Here is a 20218-nt window from a genome sequence, read left to right as displayed (position 1 = left end):
TTCAAAAGGCCCAGAATACACTTGAAGTCAAATAACTTGAGCACTGACACAGATGACCTTCCAACACTTTAATTACCACCATGTTTGCTCCACTTCATTGCAGGTGTACAAAATAAAATGGCAATATATATAAACCTCTCTGAACATTTAGTAAATGAAAGAAAAGTCATGCCTAAAGTTCAGTCAAATAAAGTCCTAAAACATAAAATGAAACAAGCAATTCAACTAAAAGATCCAATATGTACGATCCCAGCGGAGTTCATCTCCTTTGGCAGTGTGGTGAACAGAGGAACTCGTACAGGCACATCCCTCTCCTCTTAAACAAGATGTGGTTTCAGACCAGGTTAACAGCTCTCTGAGCTCTTATAAAACATTAGTCAATCATCCCCCTTCGCCCTCAGCTGCTAGCCACCTGCTTTCCAGAGTCCATCTTGGGTTGTGCTGGTCCGTTTTCATCACCAGCCTCGAAGTCCAGCTCTTCCTCATTTTCCAGTGCTCCCTCCTCCTGTGCGTCCTTTCCCACCTCGCCCTCTGCGTCTTCCTTTACCTCCTTTTTTGCATCCCTCTGTTTCTGCCCGAGGCCCTGTTTGTCTCTGAAGACCTCCACGCCTAACATTCGAAGGTAATGAAATCTCTCGTTACGGGGCACGAAGGCTCGGATGGACGTCTTTCCCCTCCAGCCACACAGCTGGATAGGACACTGGGGCTCTGCCGGGTTACTGATGACAAAGAGGGCAACAGCAGGTGTCAACAAAGACAAAAATCCATCACTTAAAAAAAAGAAATAATGTAAAATATGCATGGGAAACGCAAATATGTATTATTTTTAAACTCACTTTGGGTTGGGAATGTACTTCAACACAATGCTGCCCATGACTGTTGAAAGAACAATAGATTAACAACCAAAACGCAATTTCACATAATCATAGAATCTAATTGGATGTAACAGAAGCTACTCTGATAGAAGACAATGATTGAGCTCATCTTGATTTGAAAGACATTAAAACAACCAGTGTACGAACAGTTTCCTTTTGAGAGAACTGTTTAGCTCCTTTTACAAGTTTTTCAGGTTAATACCTTGCTCAAGGGCAGCTCAGTGCTGTTATTGGAAGATGGAACATTACTCATTTACTCCCTTCTTTCATTTTATGCCAGCAAAGATGAAAACTTAAAGGCAGAGTAGGTAGTTTTCTACAGATACACTTTTTAAGATCGTCTTTAAGTCCTGATATAAATAATAATTTATGTGCTCTGAGAAAGAAACAAAGAAAATCTGTCATCTGTAGTTGTAAACTCGTAAAAAACTTCAACCAATCTTGCCTCCCTGCTCGCTCTCTACCCCCATGCATGCACGAGCCCACACTCAAAGCATGAGCTGAAATCTGCTTCTGGACCAATGGCGCTAGTGCGTGCATGTAAGTGAGGGGCGTGGCTTTTGAGGACAGAGGGAATGCTACTTTCAAAATCATGCGTGTTCTCAAAAATTACCAACCCTGCCTTTAATATCGACATCTCTTACCATCATGCAGCTTCACTGTTTGTATTGAAAGAAAGCCATCGGTTGCACAACATTTACAAAATGTACTGCCAAACTGTCCGATTGTGAAAGCAGTTCATACGTTTTAATAAATCTGCTACTTTTTTGTAAATTTTTCTGTGTACCAATTTTCTTGGCCTGTGCGTGAGCGTCGTTCTCCAGCTTGTTGAGGAAAGGGTTCTCTTGGGTCAGCAGCACTTTGATGTCCTCCACACTCACTCGGATTATCCTGGAGCGGATGTATGGCTGAAGAGTGTAAATTCCCTTAAAAAGGAAAAAAAAAAAAAAGAACGATCAACAGACCGAAGAACAAGCTGATGATTTCAGTTCAACTGCAGATAAACTTTATCATTAGTCTGCTTCCTTGTGAATTAGCTTACTTTAGCCCCTGCTCTAACACCATACATACACATACAGCGTATAAGTAAATGTAATCTACATATCACAGTGCATAAAATGAGGAGCTATGGTGTCACAAATGTTGGTTCGTTTCTCCTCGGAGATTGAACGTGTGAGTGATGTTCATGTCGACACTAAATGTGTACTTTACCTCCTGAGCCAGTCTGAAGGCACAGCCAAACTCCTCCCCATCACTGTTACGAGACCACACCTTCACCCCCGTGTTAATGACCTTAGGAAACAGGAAGCTTATCAACGCACAGTCTCTTTTAAAAAATCAGCACATGAATGCAAAAATACACCTGACTTTTATTACACTCGCGTGTCTCCTCTGAAAATAGAATGTAGAGAAATGTAAGCCAAAACAAAAAGGACTTAATATTATGGGACTTGTTTGTTGGATTATTGTTAAAGTTGTAATTACTGATGCTCACCAAAGTGCCCAGCTTAAAGGAATCTACTGAGCGACATCATACAAACGTGTGGGCAAACGGTCTTTAGCCTCCCAGCAGGAGTGGGAGACAACTGTCAGTGAGTCGCATCGTCAAATACAACTTCCCTTCTGCAAATAAATACGCATGTTGAACTCCTGAACAACCTTTGCTAAACAGAGCAAGTGAAAATTAACTGAGCGTTATTATTTCATTAAAGAACATTAAGAGAGAATCAATACATGTATACATAATTAAATACTCCTCATTCTAATATTTAGTAAAGGGAATGTTCCCCACGTCGTGTGTGAATGTCTAATATGTGTTGATGGTAAATTAATCAGTTGAAGCGATTAATTCCTCAGTGCACGCTGCATTAAAACCCAGCTGTGCCTCCATGTAACAAAGGCTACTAATCCAAGCTGAAAGGAGCAGATTTAGCCACCGACAACATCAATGTGCTCGTCACTCTGGTCCTGAAAGGACTGCAGACTTCTCCCAGCTTTACCCCAAAGACACAGGGTGCATCAGCAACAAGCGCAGCCATTTTTCACATCACAGGTTAATGACTAGACAAAGATGACGTCGAAAATACCAGAAATTTACCGCAGTCTTACTAACTAAGACGTTTTATTTTTGAAACTTGCTGAAAAAAAAAAGCGAAGTGGACTTTTTCTTTTCTCATTCATCATGTCAAAGATCTGTTATTATAATTGCGGAGACATGTATTTACAGTACGTGCAGTTCGGCCCAATAGAAAGTGAGACATATCAAAGACGAGGAGAACAAAGAAACTGAGGCGGAGCGACCAACACACGCAGCCACCTGTGCAGGTGCTCCAGGGTGGAGGGTCCCATCTGCTTTCTCTCTGACGGGCAGGTGACATGTAAGCAATGTCTATAGATTTATTACTACACGGATTGTCTCCAACAAAGAGTGACTTTTTTGTGTGTACATTTTTTTTTTTTTTTTCAAGGACAGTAAGACATGACATGACATGCAGCAGAGCCTGTTGGTTTGACTTGAACCCAACGTGTTAACGGCTCAGCCTTAGTACACTGGGCAGGTGTGAATATGGTCAACCAAAAACAGGATGATGAATGTTTCTCCATGAAGAAGATGAGACGTTGACAAGCTAAAAACAGATAAAATCTCTGTGAGTGTGTGTGTGTGTGAGTGTGTGTGTGTGGCAGAACCAGAGCAACAGCATGAGATGATGCGATAACGAGTCTTTAACACTGCCTGTCATGCAGTGAGTGAATAACATCAGTATTGTATCATAACATAAGTAAACTATTTAACTATGTCTTGTGTTTTTTTTTTAATGTATCAAAAAGATTTTGATAGGTTTAATCTGTAGCTCTCCTGTGCTGAAAGTTATCAAGTGTGTCAATATAGAGAGATTGGTAAACAGATAGTGGATAAACATTGGACAGACAGACTTGTAACGCACGTCACATTCACACACGGATGATGTCAGAGGCTGCTTTGTAAAGTGTCCATCATAGCACTCACACATGTCGCAGCTCGCGGGCGTATTTCTTCAGTTTCATATCCAAGGACATTTTTGGACGTGTGGCTGAAGGTCGAAGCGCCAACTTTTTCAGTGAGAAAGGACCAAATCTACCACCGAGCATACAGCTAAACTCTGACTCTCCTCCTCTGGCTCTCGAGGAAGAACAGACGTACACGCGCACATCCTCCTCCCTGCACCCACCCGTCTTCCCTCCCAACTCCACCATCCCCTACCCCTGTTTCTCTACTGTGTAACACGCGTGTCATAAGGGCACCTTTCTTTCCCCCCCCTTTCGTCCAATCTATGCCTCTGCTCTGTAGACATAAGCATGGAAGTTGTGTTTTTTTTTATGCCCCCACCCCGCTGCAAACCTAACCGCCTCTCCTCTACCCTATCCGCCCCCATTTTCGAGATATTAGGGAAGAAACTAGTGACAGAGCGCACAGTCGAAGCGGATCAGTGCACCCCATGCACGGCAAAATTTCGTCGTACTCGCACCTGTTACGATGACAATAAAGCGCGATCCTATCCTAAACATGTTTTTTTTTATTATTGTACGCTGTCCCTTTTATAGCAGCATTAAACATGGAGGCCTGTTTTATTGCATTGCTCTACGTCTTAATAAGCTTAGCAGATTCACAACCTGTTATCTTGATACTAATTTATGATCATCTGTCAGGCTAACGGAATTATTTCGGGAAGACGTTGTCGTTGACACTGAACTCGGCGCATGGGGGCACGAGACACAAACGCTGTTCACGCACCTTCATGCGCTCACTGTTGTTGAGCAGCACGTTGCGAAGTTCTTTGGACACCATGTACAGGTGTCTTTTCTTTCCGTCGTGGGTCCTGGTTAGAACGTTGACCTTAGGAAAGTTGGGTGACATATCATAGAAAGATCTAGTGGGGGAAAAGAAAAACACAAAAAAAAAAAAGTATAAATAGATATGGTTTAGCTTCATCCAAATGTTGAAAACCATTCCTACATCTAAAACACAAAGAGGTACTAACTGTATGCTGGTGAAGACAGGGTCATCTGCAGTTAGGAACACAAAGGGGTCTTCTTTGTAGCCAGACAGCTTCATCTTCTTATTGGGTGGTGGACTGTTTAACAGAAAAGAGACTAATAAAGACATGACCACAAAAAATATCAGCGATGTGTCAACATTTTATAAAGAACATTCAAGGGGGAAAAAAACAAAAAACTATTTGAAACAGCTTTTAACTTGATCTTAAAAATGATTATCAATGCCGCATCTTAAAAACAAACCTGTAAAATGAGCATGTTCTTCAGGACAACAGATGGGTTCATTGATTTTATATCTAATTTTTGTCAGTCAAAATTGTGTGCGTTTCATCGGGATGATGGCTTTAAGACCTTCCTTTGTTTATTAGCTCCCCAAAAGGACAAGACTCACCCACAGACTCCCTCTGGTTTAGCTGTGCTCTCCTGGGCCAAGGGTGCTCCTTTGGGCCCCACGTCCTCTACTTCTCCCTCTGGTCCTTCTGCCTCTTCTTCCACGGCTCTCTCCGGGAGGCAGGGAGCATCTGGGAGGGACGAGGCTGCGGGAGAGCTTTGAGCCTGGGTCCCTGAGATGGATGACGTGTCTTTTCTCAGCTGGAGACGACAGGAGGGAGGAGATGAGCAGACAAAGAAAGGAAGAAGTCCCAGCTGTGGTTTGTGAGGCTGAACAGGTGAGGGATGCAGTGTGCATGGGGGGGGGGGGGCTGACAGCTCAAATCCACATGGGGGAATTCTGCTCCATTTTCCTCTTCAAGTACAACAGGCAATTGAATATCCTCCATTAATATACTAAGTGTGTGTGTTTGCGTTTGTTTCAGTACCTTGGGATATCTTTTGTTCCATGGCATTGGTGCTTTCTTCACAAGTACAGCCACAAAGAACCCCCCGGTGTTCTGGTGATGTGGCAGAATCCTCATACTGACATTAAAACACACAAAAAAAAAATCATGGCTTTGTCTTTCATGGTGCCACCTACAGTGTGGAAAGCCAGTTTTTATAAGTATTAAATCATAAAGGGGCCTTAAAAAAAGAAGATGTGACAATAGCTCCCTCTGCTGGCTAACTTTGTATCCTTCTGTTATGAATGGAAAAAAAGGTGCATAGTGGGGTGACATCATCCCCAAACATGAGCATGTGCAGAGTTATCATGTATGTGCATCGATGCAGAAAGTGAATTCGTGATTCTGGGAGTGTGTGTAAAGCTGAGCCAAGAAAATGAGTCAGGCAAATTGCTCAGCTAATGAATTTGGCCACAGTTAAAATGAGAGGAGATTGAACGCGGTCGTGTGTACTGTTCTGTTTTCAGGAGAGAAAAATGTTCTCAGGTGGATGACATCAGGAGAAATTCAGACAAAAGGTTGGAGGATATAAACCTACCTTTTGTACAAATAAAATCCCACTTAGAGGAAATGTAATAGATGAGTAAGATTATTAGCCCATCCCCTGTTTATTTACTTCATTCGTTGATCATTGTGGTACTGATGGGGGTATAAAAAGGCTTCTTGTTCCTGCTGCTCCTTATGTGCTTTATCTGAACAGACGGTTAATGAAGCCATAAGAGCCAGATCAGCCATTCTACACTTAAATGATACCTGACAACGTCCTGGAGTTTTTCAAGGTGAGCTACAGGTGTGAAGCCAAATAACCAGATTCACTCTGATTTAACCTTAAGTTGCCCTACCAGCCCTAATGTATGCCCTATGTATGAATGTATGCATGTATGTAGGTATGCACTTTACTGCACTGTCAGCACTTGTGTGCTATGCACTGTCTTACTCTCTTTTCTATTCTGTCATGTTATGTGTTATGCAACAGCCTGTACATCCAAGGCAACGGTTTCCTTCGGGACGAAATAAAGTAATCTTGAATTTTAATAAATCATCCATGTGAAGTAGGGGTGAGTTAATGTGAGAAAACGTCAGGAAATATTCAGGACAATTCACCACAATTCGCTTGCAAAATATACATACCATCTCTCCAAATGCATGCCAGCGAGTTTCTCTGGGTCTGTTGGTGGGAACATGGTGGGGCGGATCTGTGTGTGACGACTGCTTGGAACTTCAGACCAGGTTGGGTACCACTGACCCTCTTTGGTCATCAGCTGAAGAGAAAACCAAGGTTTAAATCTCATATTTAATCTAAGCAATCTACAGTATGGACATCAGCTTGAAGGAAAAACGAACAGTCATGCATTGAAGCGCAAGCGCTTTCATGACTTCAACACAGTTTTGCTTTGTGGTTTGTTGTCATGACCACCAAAGAATAAATGTTCCAGTACCTTCCAGGAAGTGACCCCAGGCATCCACTTCAGTCCTGGCAGATCAGCTGAGCTGTCGGCCAGCTCCAAAGCTCCTGCCAATGGGAACAGGAAAGACATTATTTGGTTAAAAAAAAAAAAAAAAAGACGAGCGGTTATTTTTAGACATCATTTTCATGGACCAATTTATGATACATTCCACATCCTAGCAGTAGATGATGGACATTTTGAAGTGTATTCATTAGTTTCACAGTAATAAAGACCATTTCTGGAGGAAAACAAGAGATTTTCAACTTGTTGCTACAAGGGAACCCTACAGACTGGAAAAAGGGAGGTATCTCCCTTCAATAGCTGCAGGTTTCAATGGGAGCTGTCCTAAAGAGTGAAAATGTGAAATGGTAAATGGATTGGATCTTATATGGCACTTTTGTAATCGTTTGCTGACTCAAAGCGCTTTTACACCGCATGTCACACCTCCCCATTCACACACGGATGAAACAGGTGGCTCTGTACAATAGTGAGCCCGTAATCAGAACTCTCTCTCTTATCCCATTCATACACAGCCAACCAAGTAGCCGGAGCAGGGTTAAGTGTCTTGCCCAAGGACACATTGGACATGTTGCTGCTGGAGCTGGAGATCGAACCCTCGACCCTTCAGGTCGACGATGACTCTACCAACTGAGCCACAGCCGCCATTAAAATGTTCCTGCTTTAAACGTGACTTTCTGTGGCACTTCAGCTTTACAACATCATCAGGGAGGACCTGCGGAGTATTAAAGGTTACTAACAGGACAACGCACACTGTATGACAGTGGACACTTTCACTGTCCGTGCTGAGGACGGAGATATTCTTCAAATGTGGGTCGAGACAAGAATATAATCGTTGTTAAGTCATTTCTGTTCCCTCTGAGTAATCTGCAGCTCCTGTTCAGTCGTCCGTCACCAATCCATTGATGAAATGATCTTCTGTAACGTTTGTCTATTAGCGAGCATCATCAGATCAGAGCTGTCATCGTCACAGACCAGCTGCTTGATGCCGCTAATTGAATCTACAGATATGGATTTCACGATGAAACGGATCTGTGACGATTAAATGCAGCATTTCATTGATGAAGCCGAATCCTTCATGTAGATTAACGTTAAATGACACAGCGTGTTATCACAGACTGTGAGGTTGAGTTTCTCTTTGTATCTTATGTTATTGTAATCAGCTCGTTGCGAAAGATGTCTCGCACGCTAAATCTAAACAACTTAAATGAATCCTGATTAAGGTTCCTTCATGAGCAGCAGTCTGACATTTTCATGCCAACGATAACATCTGCGGTCGCAGTAAACAGACGGCAGCAGAAGCTCTGATGTCACTGCAGTAAGGTGTGGAGCCCATAACAATTGGTCTACAGGTTGGAGGTCAAGTTATAACACATAACTCACATAAGGTAAGAACTAATAAAAAAAAGTAGATGTGTTTCCGTAAGAGGAGTTAATATATGGAATGACCTGAATGATCATTTAAAAAAATATCTATTAATTTGAGGATATTTAAAAGACAGCTTAAATGTATAATTTCTGAGAAATATCGATCACAGGAATGAATAGTGTACTGACGGTATTCCTGTATATGTTAGAATTATCAGCTGTTGATGTTTCTTTATATTCATGTGTATACATAGGAGAAACTTTACCTGAATTGTGTACAGGGATAATTAGGTATAATAAGTTAAACTTCAGCCTAAGCCCTTTGGTCTTATATTGTTAAGACTGTGTTTTCCTTATTCTATGTTTATCTCTCATTGTTTTTGACCAAATAAACATAACTTACTACTACTACAACTTTTCAAAAAAAGACACTGATACTATCAAGCCAGTGTTTTTATTGAAATGTTATAAATCCTCTTCTCTATGAATCTTAATTTGGAGGGTTTGGGTCTAACACCCTTAGATGGACAAACGAACTATTTAATGATATCACTTCAGCTTTGAGGAAATATTGGTGAACACACGCACACATATACTTTCATTTTGTACCAACAAATATTAAGACATTATGAATAATGTAAACAACTGTCGGTGACATCTGTCTTTTATCTGCAGCTAAAGAGTTTGTTTGCTAATTTCCACCCTTATCTCTTTAACAGAGCTTTATAGTGTTATCAAAACTACAGCTTTGTTGTAGAAGTTCTGTGTGTGTCTGGAGGTGGTGTTGATTTTTAAGCATTCAGACACTCATGTCATGTACTGTATAGTCGACTGCAAAAACAACATCAGCTTTGAACTTGGATACAAGCCTCCACCTTTGCATTTGGTGAAAACTAGAAATCTGCATCCAGTTGACTGTCTCATAAAGGAATGCTGCAGAGTTAGGCTAAGGCAGACTAAATATAAATAGGCAGTTTTCTACCTTGCATTCGCAATGTGGACTGTAAAGATCTGATCCCAATCAGACAGCTCTTAATGTTAGCACAGCTGTTCACCCCTGTGCCAGATCATGCATCTTCAGCTATATCTTCAGTGAGCACGTGTGATTGGATCTCACTTTCCCCACTCTATGTGGGAGCATCATTCGCCTTGATTACACCTAAAAGGAAAAAAAGCTGATGCAGACTTGCGGCACAGAGGGGGAGACTTGCGCTCAAAGTGCAGCAGCAAAGAGGAGCAGGTGATTACAGACTGAAGTGGTAACATGATATAAAAACATTGATGAAGACTGTTGTTCCACTACAGTGCTCTTGTTAATCAGCGTGTAAACGGTGACTGAATTCTCTGTTAACAGAGGAAAACAGACAAAAAGATCTGCATGATTAACACACAGATCAATGTCGGGACACATCATCGCTCACTGTGCTGCATTGTTATAAATCGGAAGAACTTACCCCCAGAACTCGGGACCTTCTGAAGAACTATTTGATATGGGTTTTTTTTTAAGCTGAACAGGTTTAAATGACATAAGGTCAAGTGTATTGTCATGAGGATGTAAGTGACTGCAGGTTTCATTTTATAAGAGGAAAGAATAAAGCAAAACCACAACTGAGCTCTCCTCCTTGTAACACTGGGTTTGCTTTTTTCGTATGCTTTTTACCTTCGCTCTTCTCCAGCAGTGCGGCGATGACAGCTTCGTCCTCTATAGGGTTGAGTGAACAGGTGGAGTACACCATCCTCCCTCCCACAGCCAGCTGTTCTACACCACGCACTGCGATACGCAGCTGGAGCCTGGTAACCACACACACAGCCTCGTAAAAACATGCCCTCTAGTACTGCCAACTTTTTTTACTTTTTTTTTTTAATTAGCACCAAAGATCACATAACATTCCCTTGGCGTTTTGTCAATTTGGTCTACCACAGGAGTGCACAAGAATTTCCTATGTTGTCATAATGGCAAACACATCCTTTTCCCAACTCACCCATGGAGATGCAGGCTGTTGCTGGTGGTCCACTTTTTCCACACATCTATGTTTTTCCTCATGGTGCCGTCCCCGCTGCGGAACAGAGATCAGACAGCGGCATCAGTCAGGAACGTCTCTTGTTTGGCCGGGGGGCACTGAGACCACCAGAGATTGCCGACGCTTCTCACAGGGCAAAACATGTCTGCCAAGCACAAACTGTCCAAGCGCTGCATGCATGCCCTCTCTCTGTCTTCGTTACTGCTCCCCTCCCGTCCCGTCCCTCTCCCTATGTTGTGTTTGGCAGGGCGTCCTGGCTTCAGCACTACAGTTGGCCAAACTCGGGCAGCATTTGCAAACACTTGTAGTGCTTTTTTTTTTTTGGCCAAAAACAAAAATATTACCACAAAGCTTGCACTGGAAGATGAAGAGGAAGCATAATTATTAAGCCCTTCATAACAGACTTATATCTGCTGGCCTTTCCAGCCGTCGATGACCACGCATTCAGCAGACAACAACTCTCCTGGAATGCTTTAATCTGCCTCTGTGTTGCTGACAGAAAGGCCCTGTAACATTTTGCTGACCTGCAAGGCACGTCACACAGGATGCGGTCGTAGAAGAGAATGTCCTTCTTGCCCTCTGAGTCGATCTTCAGCATGGGGATGCAGGAGGCGTCATGGTTGATCACCATGATACAAGGGCTGTTGAGACGCTTGGCCTGGTGTACAAGCAGGTAGCAGCGCTTATTGTCCACGTCGTTGGCAATGACAAAGCCCTCTGGGGGGGTTAGAGGAGAGTATTCAGGGTAACTACAGTAGGAGGGGCAGGCAGAATGCTGATGTTTATCTCAAATTAGATTTTAAGATATGGTTAACATTACAGGAAATATTCATGGATGTTCTTTTGGGACTGATAATGACAATAAATCCATGGGGGAGAAAAAACATCATCTTAACTTGTGTGGGCATTTCTGACCTGGAAAGGGAACGTCCATGTCAGCATGGAGCATCTCAATAAGCTGCGCTGTCTTTGACCCCGGCGCTGCACACATGTCCAGGATCTGCACAGAAATCCATGTCAACATTTTAAACACTATCTTTATCAAGAGACAGTCGTTTATAAAGCCACAGGAAATAACATTTACAAAGGGGCAAAAGTGAAGAAAAAAAAAAGTCGTCTGACAACTCGCGTTGTCCATTTTTTATTATAGCAGCAGAACAAGGTTAAAACTGATAACTAGGCTCCAACCATGTGCCTCCATGTAGATTTATTTTACATGCAGGTATTAGGGGACTTTTTAGTTTATATTTGAAACCCCTGAGCTGGAGCCTGTGGTTGGATGTTTGGGGGTGTAGAAGAGACTTATGAAATTCGTACCTAAAATCAAAGCTCAAAGAGTTTCCTTGTTGAGTTTGTATAACAGTTTGAGCTGAGTGCCACATTAAGACAGGGCAGAGACCATATTATTCATCCTTAAAGGAGGCCGTTCCATTTACCTTGTGGTAGGATTCAATCTTTAGGAGAAGAGGGGGGATCATACTGACAGCTTCCTGCCGACTGATGTTACCCTGCAAAGAGAAAATGAAAAAATTACATTTGACATTTCTGACATTGTCCTTTCTTTCTTGTACAATTTTCTTTAATACCTTTCATAAAGCCACAGCGGTTTGATAAAAATGTTCACATCATTTTGTGTCTCACTTACAGACTCAGTCTCGCTGACTAGAAACTGGTGGAACTTCTCCAGCAGGGGAGACTTCCTGATAATCTTCCTGCTCATGTTTGTGTGCCAGGCTTGCTCATCAGGATACCTGTGAATGACGAGACGCAGTGTGAGGAGTGACTTTTCAGTTCAAGTCTTCGTTTAACTTAGACCTGAGTAAACCATGAGATCTTACCAGCTCAGAGGCTGTGGAGCCTCAATCTTCTGGCCATCGATCTCTACCTCTTGAATATCCTTAAAGTACTTGTCCTTCAGACAATGGAGGATTTCTTTGGCATGGCTTGAACATGATAGGGAGAAAAGAAGAAGAAGATATTAGGCTTGTAATAACATCAGTAATCTGACATTAAAAAAAAAATCACAAACACAAATAGGAGTTAAACTAAATCAAAGTATGTAGATGTTTGATAGATTAGCTTTACTTCCAGATACCAGCTTTCAGTCATATCTTATACATTATTTTATGTGTATGTGAGGTTGAAGTAGGCAATACTTTCTATTTGTGTCTAGAAAAGTGGAATTCAAAGTATACAATAAATGTATCCCATAAGCAAAACAAAACAGTACCAATTTTAAGAGTTCATAACGTTTAAGGGAAGTATTACTATCTTAACAAGTAACCCAGAATCCATATTATTAACCATATTATTCAGGAAAGTTCATTAATAATGTTTGGTATGTTCTTTTTTTAGAATAAAAACGTACATCTTGCATGGATATCTTTTACAGAAAGGATCAAAAAGCTTTAAAGCAGATTATACATCTCTCCAGTTTACCTCTTGTATCCTGTGATGCGGATCGTTGCAGGCAGTGGTTCCCTCATTGCCTCCATAAACTGATCAAACTCTCCTTCAGGCACCAAACCTAGTTCCTTGTAATAGTGCTCAAACAGCTTATTCTCCTTCACTATTTCAGCATAGCCTGCTCCCCAGCCCTGAACACATGGAAGCCTAGTTGTTATTATGATGAGATACAGAGAAGCCTGGCAAGCTCACCGAACACAAACAAATGGCATGAATCTATAAGTGAGGTAAAATGGGACAAATGCTATGCACACATTTTGATATTTACAGTCTGTCCTTTGAGCTGGGTTAACGGCAGCTAAACGTGACGCTCTCTCGTAGCCACACTGCAGTGTGGTAGCAGCATGACTGCATGCATTTTGTAAAGACAGGCTCACAGAATAGTAACAGTGATAGTCAAGCGACCTGCGCATTTAGTGATAAAAAGTCACATATGGCTTGGTTGAGCAATTCACGCATAATAAAAACAAAAGTTACAGCAGCACTTGTGTGAATCTTACAGCGTTGTCTCTGTCATCCCTGCCAGCATTTTGGTTTTTCTGCCTCTGTCTGCTTCTTTTCCCCATGTTTGAATAGCAGACAACTCTGGAAAAGAGCCTGCGGAACGACGTGGTGGGTGAATGCCGAGAAAGTACAACAGTAGACAAAATATATCTGAATCTCATACACGGTTGGTGAAATGCTACTCTATGTGTATGCTTGAAACGTGTTGCCTCTGACGCACATGAATAAGGACCCTTTGAGGCCACTTTGAGGCTGTCCTTAGATCTGCCTGTACATATCGTCGCAGATGTCCAAGACATTTTGAGTTTTATTAAATTAGTGTGATGCCAAAACATTGCTTTTGATTTTATATATTAAATATTGACAACATTGTTATTTTTTTTAAAATATTATTTAATAAAGACTGAGATTATGTGTATGTGTGTGTGCGCGTGCGCGTGCGCAAGTGCGTGTGTTTGAGAAAAAAGCGTGCGTGTGTATTAGCTTAGTTTATGTCAATTAAAAACCAATACGTTAATCCAGTGAAATGTTACGTGTTACATTTACATGTGTTATGTTTACTCCGGATGGTTTTCAATTGCATTAGTTCATTTTTATATTATTTTTATGTACTTTACGTTATATTTCATAACCAACACATGGGAAGATTTTTATTGGTTGGGAAGAATCTCGTGTCATAACTGTTTAGGGATTGTGATTGGTTCCTGCCATTGACTGCAGGGAAACCTATCCATGGCGTGAAGTCAGTGTGCGTGTGTACTAGCCTACTGTCGCCAACTGTATAAATTGACATAAACTCAGTTTTTTGTTTTATAATAGTTGCCTTCCATCGAAATGGACTCACTCTTATCTTGGCTCTTCTCCTCGGAAGAGGAAGAGTTTAACATGTTGTACTGTATGGCTTGCTTAATGGTTTTCATGGCAGCTTGCACCTTTGTTACTTTGCTCTTTGAAAATGTCCCATACGGTCGATATGCAACGAGCAAGTACGGGTTTCCAGTTAATGTAAGGTTTGCATGGTTTGTTCAGGAACTGCCTGCGTTTTTAGTGCCTTTTTGTCTGGTATTTTGGACGTCTTCCGCGAAAACTTCACAACTGCCCAACCGGCTTCTGATTGCCATGTATTTCTGCCACTATGTGCAAAGGTAGGTAGTGCATACACATTTAAAAAAAGGCTCTCTGTACTATGTAACTCATTCATGGCAGTGAGTCAAAAGAAACATTTCATTTAACTGTGTACTGTTTGTGACATCTTGTCCTTTCCTAGATCCCTTATTTATCCTTTTTTGATACGAGGAGGTAAACCAACACCATTCGTCTCATTTGTTATGGCCGTTGTTTTCTGTCTCTATAATGGATACATGCAGATCAGGTACCTGAGTCATTATGCAGAGTACCCTCCACATTGGCTTACACATCCATGTTTCATTGCAGGTAGGTGTCCTGTGTTTGCTTGTTTTTAAGAATCACAGCTACTTTATTAATCCCGGGGGTAATTCGGTTGTTATTGCTCTTAACACAATGCAGCAGTCGGAAATATTGAACAAAATTAGATTGTAAAGTTAAAATAGAAAAGAGATAATATAATAATAAGCAATATGCACTAAGTAAGACTACTATAATGAGATATGTACAAAACATAAAAACAATATTGACATGATGAATGTACACATAAAACTGTGGGACATATTGCACGGTGTATTCATAAGGCTCGATATAAACTAATCAGTGTGACATTTAAAGGAAAACTGACTTGTTTGGTTTTGCACTAGCTGTGGTCACCTTTTTTTGTTAAATAGCCTTAGTTTTTGTCAAATGTATTTTTATTTTTTTTTATTCAAGGCTTTTTTGTCCATTATTTTACATCTGCAGTCCCTGAGTGCAAATAGGAGACATACAGAATGTTTAGCCTCACATGTAAATACATAAATACATGGAAAAGAAAGATTGCAATGGTGTGTTAAGTCTTTAAAAGTAGAATAGAAAAGGATCCCTCATACAATTTACATTTGATAAAAATAAGATCATCACCCATAATGAAGAACTAATGTGACGACTCAAAGTCTGAGTTATTGTTTGTTGATGGGTTGTTTAGTGTGCGTGGTGACATGATTTATTTAATAGCTCCTAATTAACTTGGTTTTTAATACTTTAGCTACTGTAATATATCTATCTGTCTATCCGTCTGTCTGTCTCGGGCTGATGTGGGAATATTTGGGGCTGACATCAGGATACAGTTATATAAGATATAATGAAGACATGATGGTCAGAGTAAAATTGCTCATTGTAATTCATATAGCACACTGTGCTGTTGAAAGCCGAAAAGAGCAATTCTATAGTATTTAATGAAGCGAAATGCTATTCGACTAGTGAATAAATCAAATAATATCTGTGCATATGTGCGATAAAATATGCAGATACTGATAGTCACATGATTCGCCGATATTGTCCTCTAACTGGTTAATCAGTCGGACTGTTGAACAGAGCAAGTAGCACTAAATTCACATTCTATAAGATCTGACAAGTATGAGGGGGGTCAACAGGACTCTGGCTCATCTTCAAGTTCTTTTAGGAATCTGCCTAAGGGATGACGTGTCATGGGAAATTCAAACATAATCCATAGGTCTGGAGTATTTGATCAAGTAATATACAAATTCAAACCAGAAGCTGGACTTTTATCTCTGCCAAATGAAGCAGGAATCACAACAGCTTGCACTTTATTACAAGACACACTGTTCTTTCTCATTCACTACTGTCAGTCTTTATAAAATGTAAACAAGTAAAGTTTGTGTTCAAATATAGCTCTCATTCTAACCTGATCATTTGTTCTGTCTTCTCTTATTTAAGTACTCAGCAGTTTGTCTTGGCTCTTGTTCCTGGTAAAGCTAAGGCAGGAAACTGTGAATTTAGAATCTATATTTTTCCAACCTTTCTGCCCTCCTCTCTCCTTACAAACCACCTCTGAGGGTATAAGAAGCATAACCCTTATGGGACTTCTATAAGGGTAACCCTTACTTCCTTTTTCTGGAGCAGATAAAGTGTAACAATGCAAACGCAGGAAATAAATTGTTGACTTTGGGTAGTGTAAGCAACGGGGAAATATAATGGACTGGTGGCTGTTTTGTTTTTAATCGCAGAGAAAACCTGGGAGACCAGTAGCTTCTCAAAGGTGTGGAACCAGGCTAAAATACAGGAGTGACACTGATGAGTTCAGTAAGCCATGGCTGTCCGTTGTGCAGCCCAGTTATTAAGAAAGACAAATGAAGAAGAAAAAGTTCACCAAATGTTGTCATTTTAGTTCAGTTTGAAATTCTAAAGATGAATATGAATGTTTTTAGGACAAATTATAGGTCATCCCAAAGCCTTTATATGACCTGCTCAACACATAGTTTTATTGAATTGTGGTTTGCAAGACTCATAAAATGGAAAAATAAAGATGGCCGCAGTGAAGGCATACTCTATATTTTAAATTTGTTTTGCAAAATGTTTCTTTGCCTCTGTTTGAAGAGTTAAATGGGAAAACTGAGCTTTCACCATCTCGAGTCTGTGCATCAAACGTCGAGCTAAAACTGGCTGCTCATTAGCTTAAATGAGCGCAAGATTGGGAACAGCTTTGTAATGCAAAGATATGGAAGATGTATTTAGCTGCTCATCTCATTTAGAGAAGGAAAGGAAGTTAGGGTATTTCCCAAATCCTTAATTATTTCTTTTGAAACACTAGTGTGCTGACTGGCTCTTGGTCTGTAGAATGTCTTGGTAAAGCAGCTTTTGGTTGGTCCATCTCCAGGGTCTATGCTGTGGTTGGTTGGTTGGCTGATGAATATGCACTCTGACCATATCCTGAGAAGCCTGAGGAAGCCAGGAGAGACCGGTTACAAGATTCCCAAAGGTAAGGGCTTTAGTCATGAATTGCTGGAGGGAATAATTTCTCTGAACACAGTGAACAAGTACACAACATTTAACTTAAAAGAGGTCAAGTTAAGATTAAACATGCTATACGTGTTTGAATCCATAATGCTGGGTGACGAGAAAGTGGAGAAAGCAGCAGTCACATCATAGCACAGAACTGTGTGGTCTTTATACACAGCCCTACATTCTAATTTTCCAGTGTGGTTGTGTAATTATACAGGCTCACGCTGTAAGTAGAATCACAGGTTGTCAATAATAGTTGTCTTTTCTCCTCTGCCCTGCTCTCTGTGAGCCCTAACATTAGCATTCTGAAAAGGTTCTCCTTCGCTCCATACTCGTAGTGTTGACTCCATATTGAGTAAACAAACATGCTAGTGTTAACAATGTTGTCATCTGGTAAACTTACATGTGTATTTCCCTGAATGTTTCTGTGCAGTATTTATGCTCAATATATGTCCCTACTGATTATTCTTGTTTTTTTTTCTAACAACTAGGTGTTCTTTATAAACAGCATTTGTTGTTTTCTTGGATGCATTTTAGATGCGTTTAAACAGTGTAAGAAATTACATAGACTTCCTGGAGCCACCAAATGAACAGAGGTGTCAGAGAGCCACAGGAGCGCATCCTCCTTCTCAGACAGTACCATACAAATGTAAATACAGATGTCATTTCAGTATCATCACAGAGTCACTGTCCCCAGAAAACAGGATACAGGAACTTCAAAGAAATGTAAAGATCACCATTTGTTAACTGTAAGGTCACCTCCCCTCTCTCTCTGTATTGCATAAAAGGATTTGTAATGTGAAGGTTCGGGAGAGAATGCTCCTGCCTCCTCTCCGTGCTGCACGTTTATTAAAGAGATCTGATTCAAGCGCCGAAGTGAAGTTCTTCTGAGACTTAGCAACTCTCCACCTCACAAAGAAGAATTTCCACGACAACAGTCTTCAACAGTCTGAACTCACTCTCCCTTCTCATGAACTGGAAATAAATATGGAACGTACACATTCTTATCTAGGCATACAACATATCACTCCACTTGTATCAAGGAAATGGTCGTTTCTAATATTTATGTAAAAAAGTCAATGAACTACTGAGAAAAAAAAAACATTAATTGACAAAACAGAAGATTCCATGGAGGACACATGAAAATGAATTCACATTCTATAGGATCTGACAAGTACAAGGGGGGTCAACAGGACTTTAGGAATCTGCCTAAGGGATGACTTGGCATGGGAAATTCAAATACTATCCATAAGTCTGCAGTATTTGATCAAGTAATGTATAAATTCAAACCAGAAGAACTTTATTCTCTGCCAAATGAAGCAGGAATCATAACAGCTTGCACTTTATTACAAGACACTCTGTTCTTTCTCATTCACTACTTTCAGTCTTGATAAAATGTAAACGAGTGAAGGAATCATAACAGGTTCACAGAGAGAGAGTGGATTCCCTGACGGAGAACATAGTCTCAACAATAGCACCTTAAGGCTCAACTGTTGGTGACCCAGTTTAAACAAACAATCCTGAACCTTTAAGATAAATGAAATGGAGAAAGTGAGTAGAGAGGAAGCTGTGAGCAGGGCATGAACTTCCAGGCATGTCTGGAATCTCCTCAGCCAAGAATCTGCCAATTTCACAGAGAGGGTAGCAACACTACACATGGCCTGCAGTCAGATATGGATTGCTCAGCCATCTATGGTCAGTGTGGTGCTAGTTATGTGAAGGGGCCTTCAAGTGTTTAGCACGTATAAGTTTTTAATGGTAGTCGAGAGGAGAAAAAAATAATCTCTATAGAGTAAAATATCTGGTAATATTTGTTTTCAGTTAATTTATGAACAGATTAGTATACCTGTCCTTAATCTCTGCTTTTCAACCCACAGGAGGAATGTTTGAATATGTATCTGGAGCAAACTTCTTAGGAGAGATAACAGAGTGGGCGGGCTTTGCTTTGGCCGGCAACTCCATCCACAGTTTAGCTTTCGCCATCTTTACCGCAGTAGTCCTTGCCAGCAGGGCTGTGGCCCACCACAAGTAAGAGCAATAACGTACACACACACACACACAGTAAGCAGCTCTATCACAGAGTGTATAGCAAAGTTTGCAGCAACTGTTTGTATGAATAGAAGAAAGTTGCCTGAATCCTCTTTCTATCCCTACAGCTGGTATCTCACTAAGTTTGAAGACTACCCCAAGAGTAGGAAGGCTCTCATTCCCTTCCTGTTCTAACTACTCTTTGGATACCTGAAGCCTTAAAAGGTACCGGTTCCCTCTCTGGTTAAAAAGAACACTCGCCTCTATCAATATTTTCTAGTGTAGGAAAGCAGCGAGCATTCTTTCAGGATGAAGATTAATACACAGGTCACACGCATGGAAATGATTTGAGCTGCAGTGTTTTTCTGTTGAAGGATGGAGGAAAACCACCAACTTCAGCAACACGAAGACTGTGAGAGTTCTGGTGCTTATAAGGCAACAGAGAAAATGATGTCCCGCAACAGTAATACAGTGGATTTATAAAACTGCTCTGCACCAGCAATAAACACTTTTAAGACCCTCAACTGATCTGCATATACTCCCAGATGGAACATGAACTTGGATGTGCAAAGCAGACACTTAAAGTTTTCCGTCATCCTCACATCATCTTTCGCTAAATGTATGTCATAGGAAAGACTTTTCTACCTACCTCATCATCTCAAGAGAAACCACTCTGGAACAAACAGGAATTATGTCTTGTAAAGACT

General features: G+C 40.8%; 2 protein-coding genes and 1 long non-coding RNA gene across 4 annotated transcripts in view; 1 reads left to right on the top strand and 2 right to left on the bottom strand.

Annotated features, from left to right (window-relative positions):
- The window catches only part of srd5a1 (steroid-5-alpha-reductase, alpha polypeptide 1 (3-oxo-5 alpha-steroid delta 4-dehydrogenase alpha 1)), a 387143-nt gene extending 366947 nt beyond the window's left edge, over nucleotides 1-20196 (top strand). The window contains exons 1-6 of one of the 2 annotated variants that reach the window (XM_079368215.1): nucleotides 14018-14716; nucleotides 14839-15005; nucleotides 17359-17460; nucleotides 19361-19511; nucleotides 19640-19736; nucleotides 19886-20196. In XM_079368215.1, the coding sequence (XP_079224341.1) occupies nucleotides 14406-14716; nucleotides 14839-15005; nucleotides 17359-17460; nucleotides 19361-19511; nucleotides 19640-19706 (798 nt within the window). In that variant the 5' untranslated portion in view covers nucleotides 14018-14405 and the 3' untranslated portion in view covers nucleotides 19707-19736; nucleotides 19886-20196. Of the gene's footprint in view, nucleotides 1-14017; nucleotides 14717-14838; nucleotides 15006-17358; nucleotides 17461-19360; nucleotides 19512-19639 lie in introns of those variants that run through there. The other variant, XM_079368214.1, reaches the window with a different exon arrangement.
- On the bottom strand, nucleotides 54-13815 carry nsun2 (NOP2/Sun RNA methyltransferase 2). The gene is made up of 19 exons (XM_079368210.1): nucleotides 13568-13815; nucleotides 13041-13198; nucleotides 12440-12544; nucleotides 12247-12352; nucleotides 12038-12109; nucleotides 11517-11601; nucleotides 11126-11318; nucleotides 10563-10637; nucleotides 10241-10371; nucleotides 7186-7259; nucleotides 6878-7008; nucleotides 5729-5825; nucleotides 5302-5501; nucleotides 4895-4987; nucleotides 4648-4783; nucleotides 2088-2168; nucleotides 1663-1801; nucleotides 837-876; nucleotides 54-719 (listed from the first exon to the last, which is right to left on the bottom strand). Exons 1-19 carry the CDS (start codon nucleotides 13730-13732, stop codon nucleotides 398-400), a joined length of 2403 nt encoding a protein of 800 aa, XP_079224336.1. The 5' UTR covers nucleotides 13733-13815; the 3' UTR covers nucleotides 54-397.
- LOC306839492 lies at nucleotides 16847-20202 on the bottom strand. Its single transcript, XR_013781205.1, has 2 exons — nucleotides 20161-20202; nucleotides 16847-17420 (listed from the first exon to the last, which is right to left on the bottom strand). It is a non-coding gene; the product is annotated as an uncharacterized lncRNA (long non-coding RNA).
- Between the last annotated feature and the right edge of the window lie 16 nt (nucleotides 20203-20218).

Source organism: Symphodus melops (assembly GCF_947650265.1).
Source record: "Symphodus melops genome assembly, chromosome: 18".
NCBI classification, from domain to species: domain Eukaryota; kingdom Metazoa; phylum Chordata; class Actinopteri; order Labriformes; family Labridae; genus Symphodus; species Symphodus melops.
Note: the sequence above shows the minus strand (reverse complement) of the source record. Positions and strands in the feature narration are given on the sequence as shown.

Coding starts and splice junctions, on each gene's coding strand:
- nsun2 (XM_079368210.1), bottom strand. CDS start 13,732: ATGAGATTCAGATATATTTTGTCTACTGTTGTACTTTCTCGGCATTCA. Junction 10,638..11,125: donor CTGTGTGACGTGCCTTGCAG/GTCAGCAAAATG, acceptor TCTGTTCCGCAG/CGGGGACGGCACCATGAGGA. Junction 4,988..5,301: donor AAACCAGAGGGAGTCTGTGG/GTGAGTCTTGTC, acceptor TCTGTTAAACAG/TCCACCACCCAATAAGAAGA.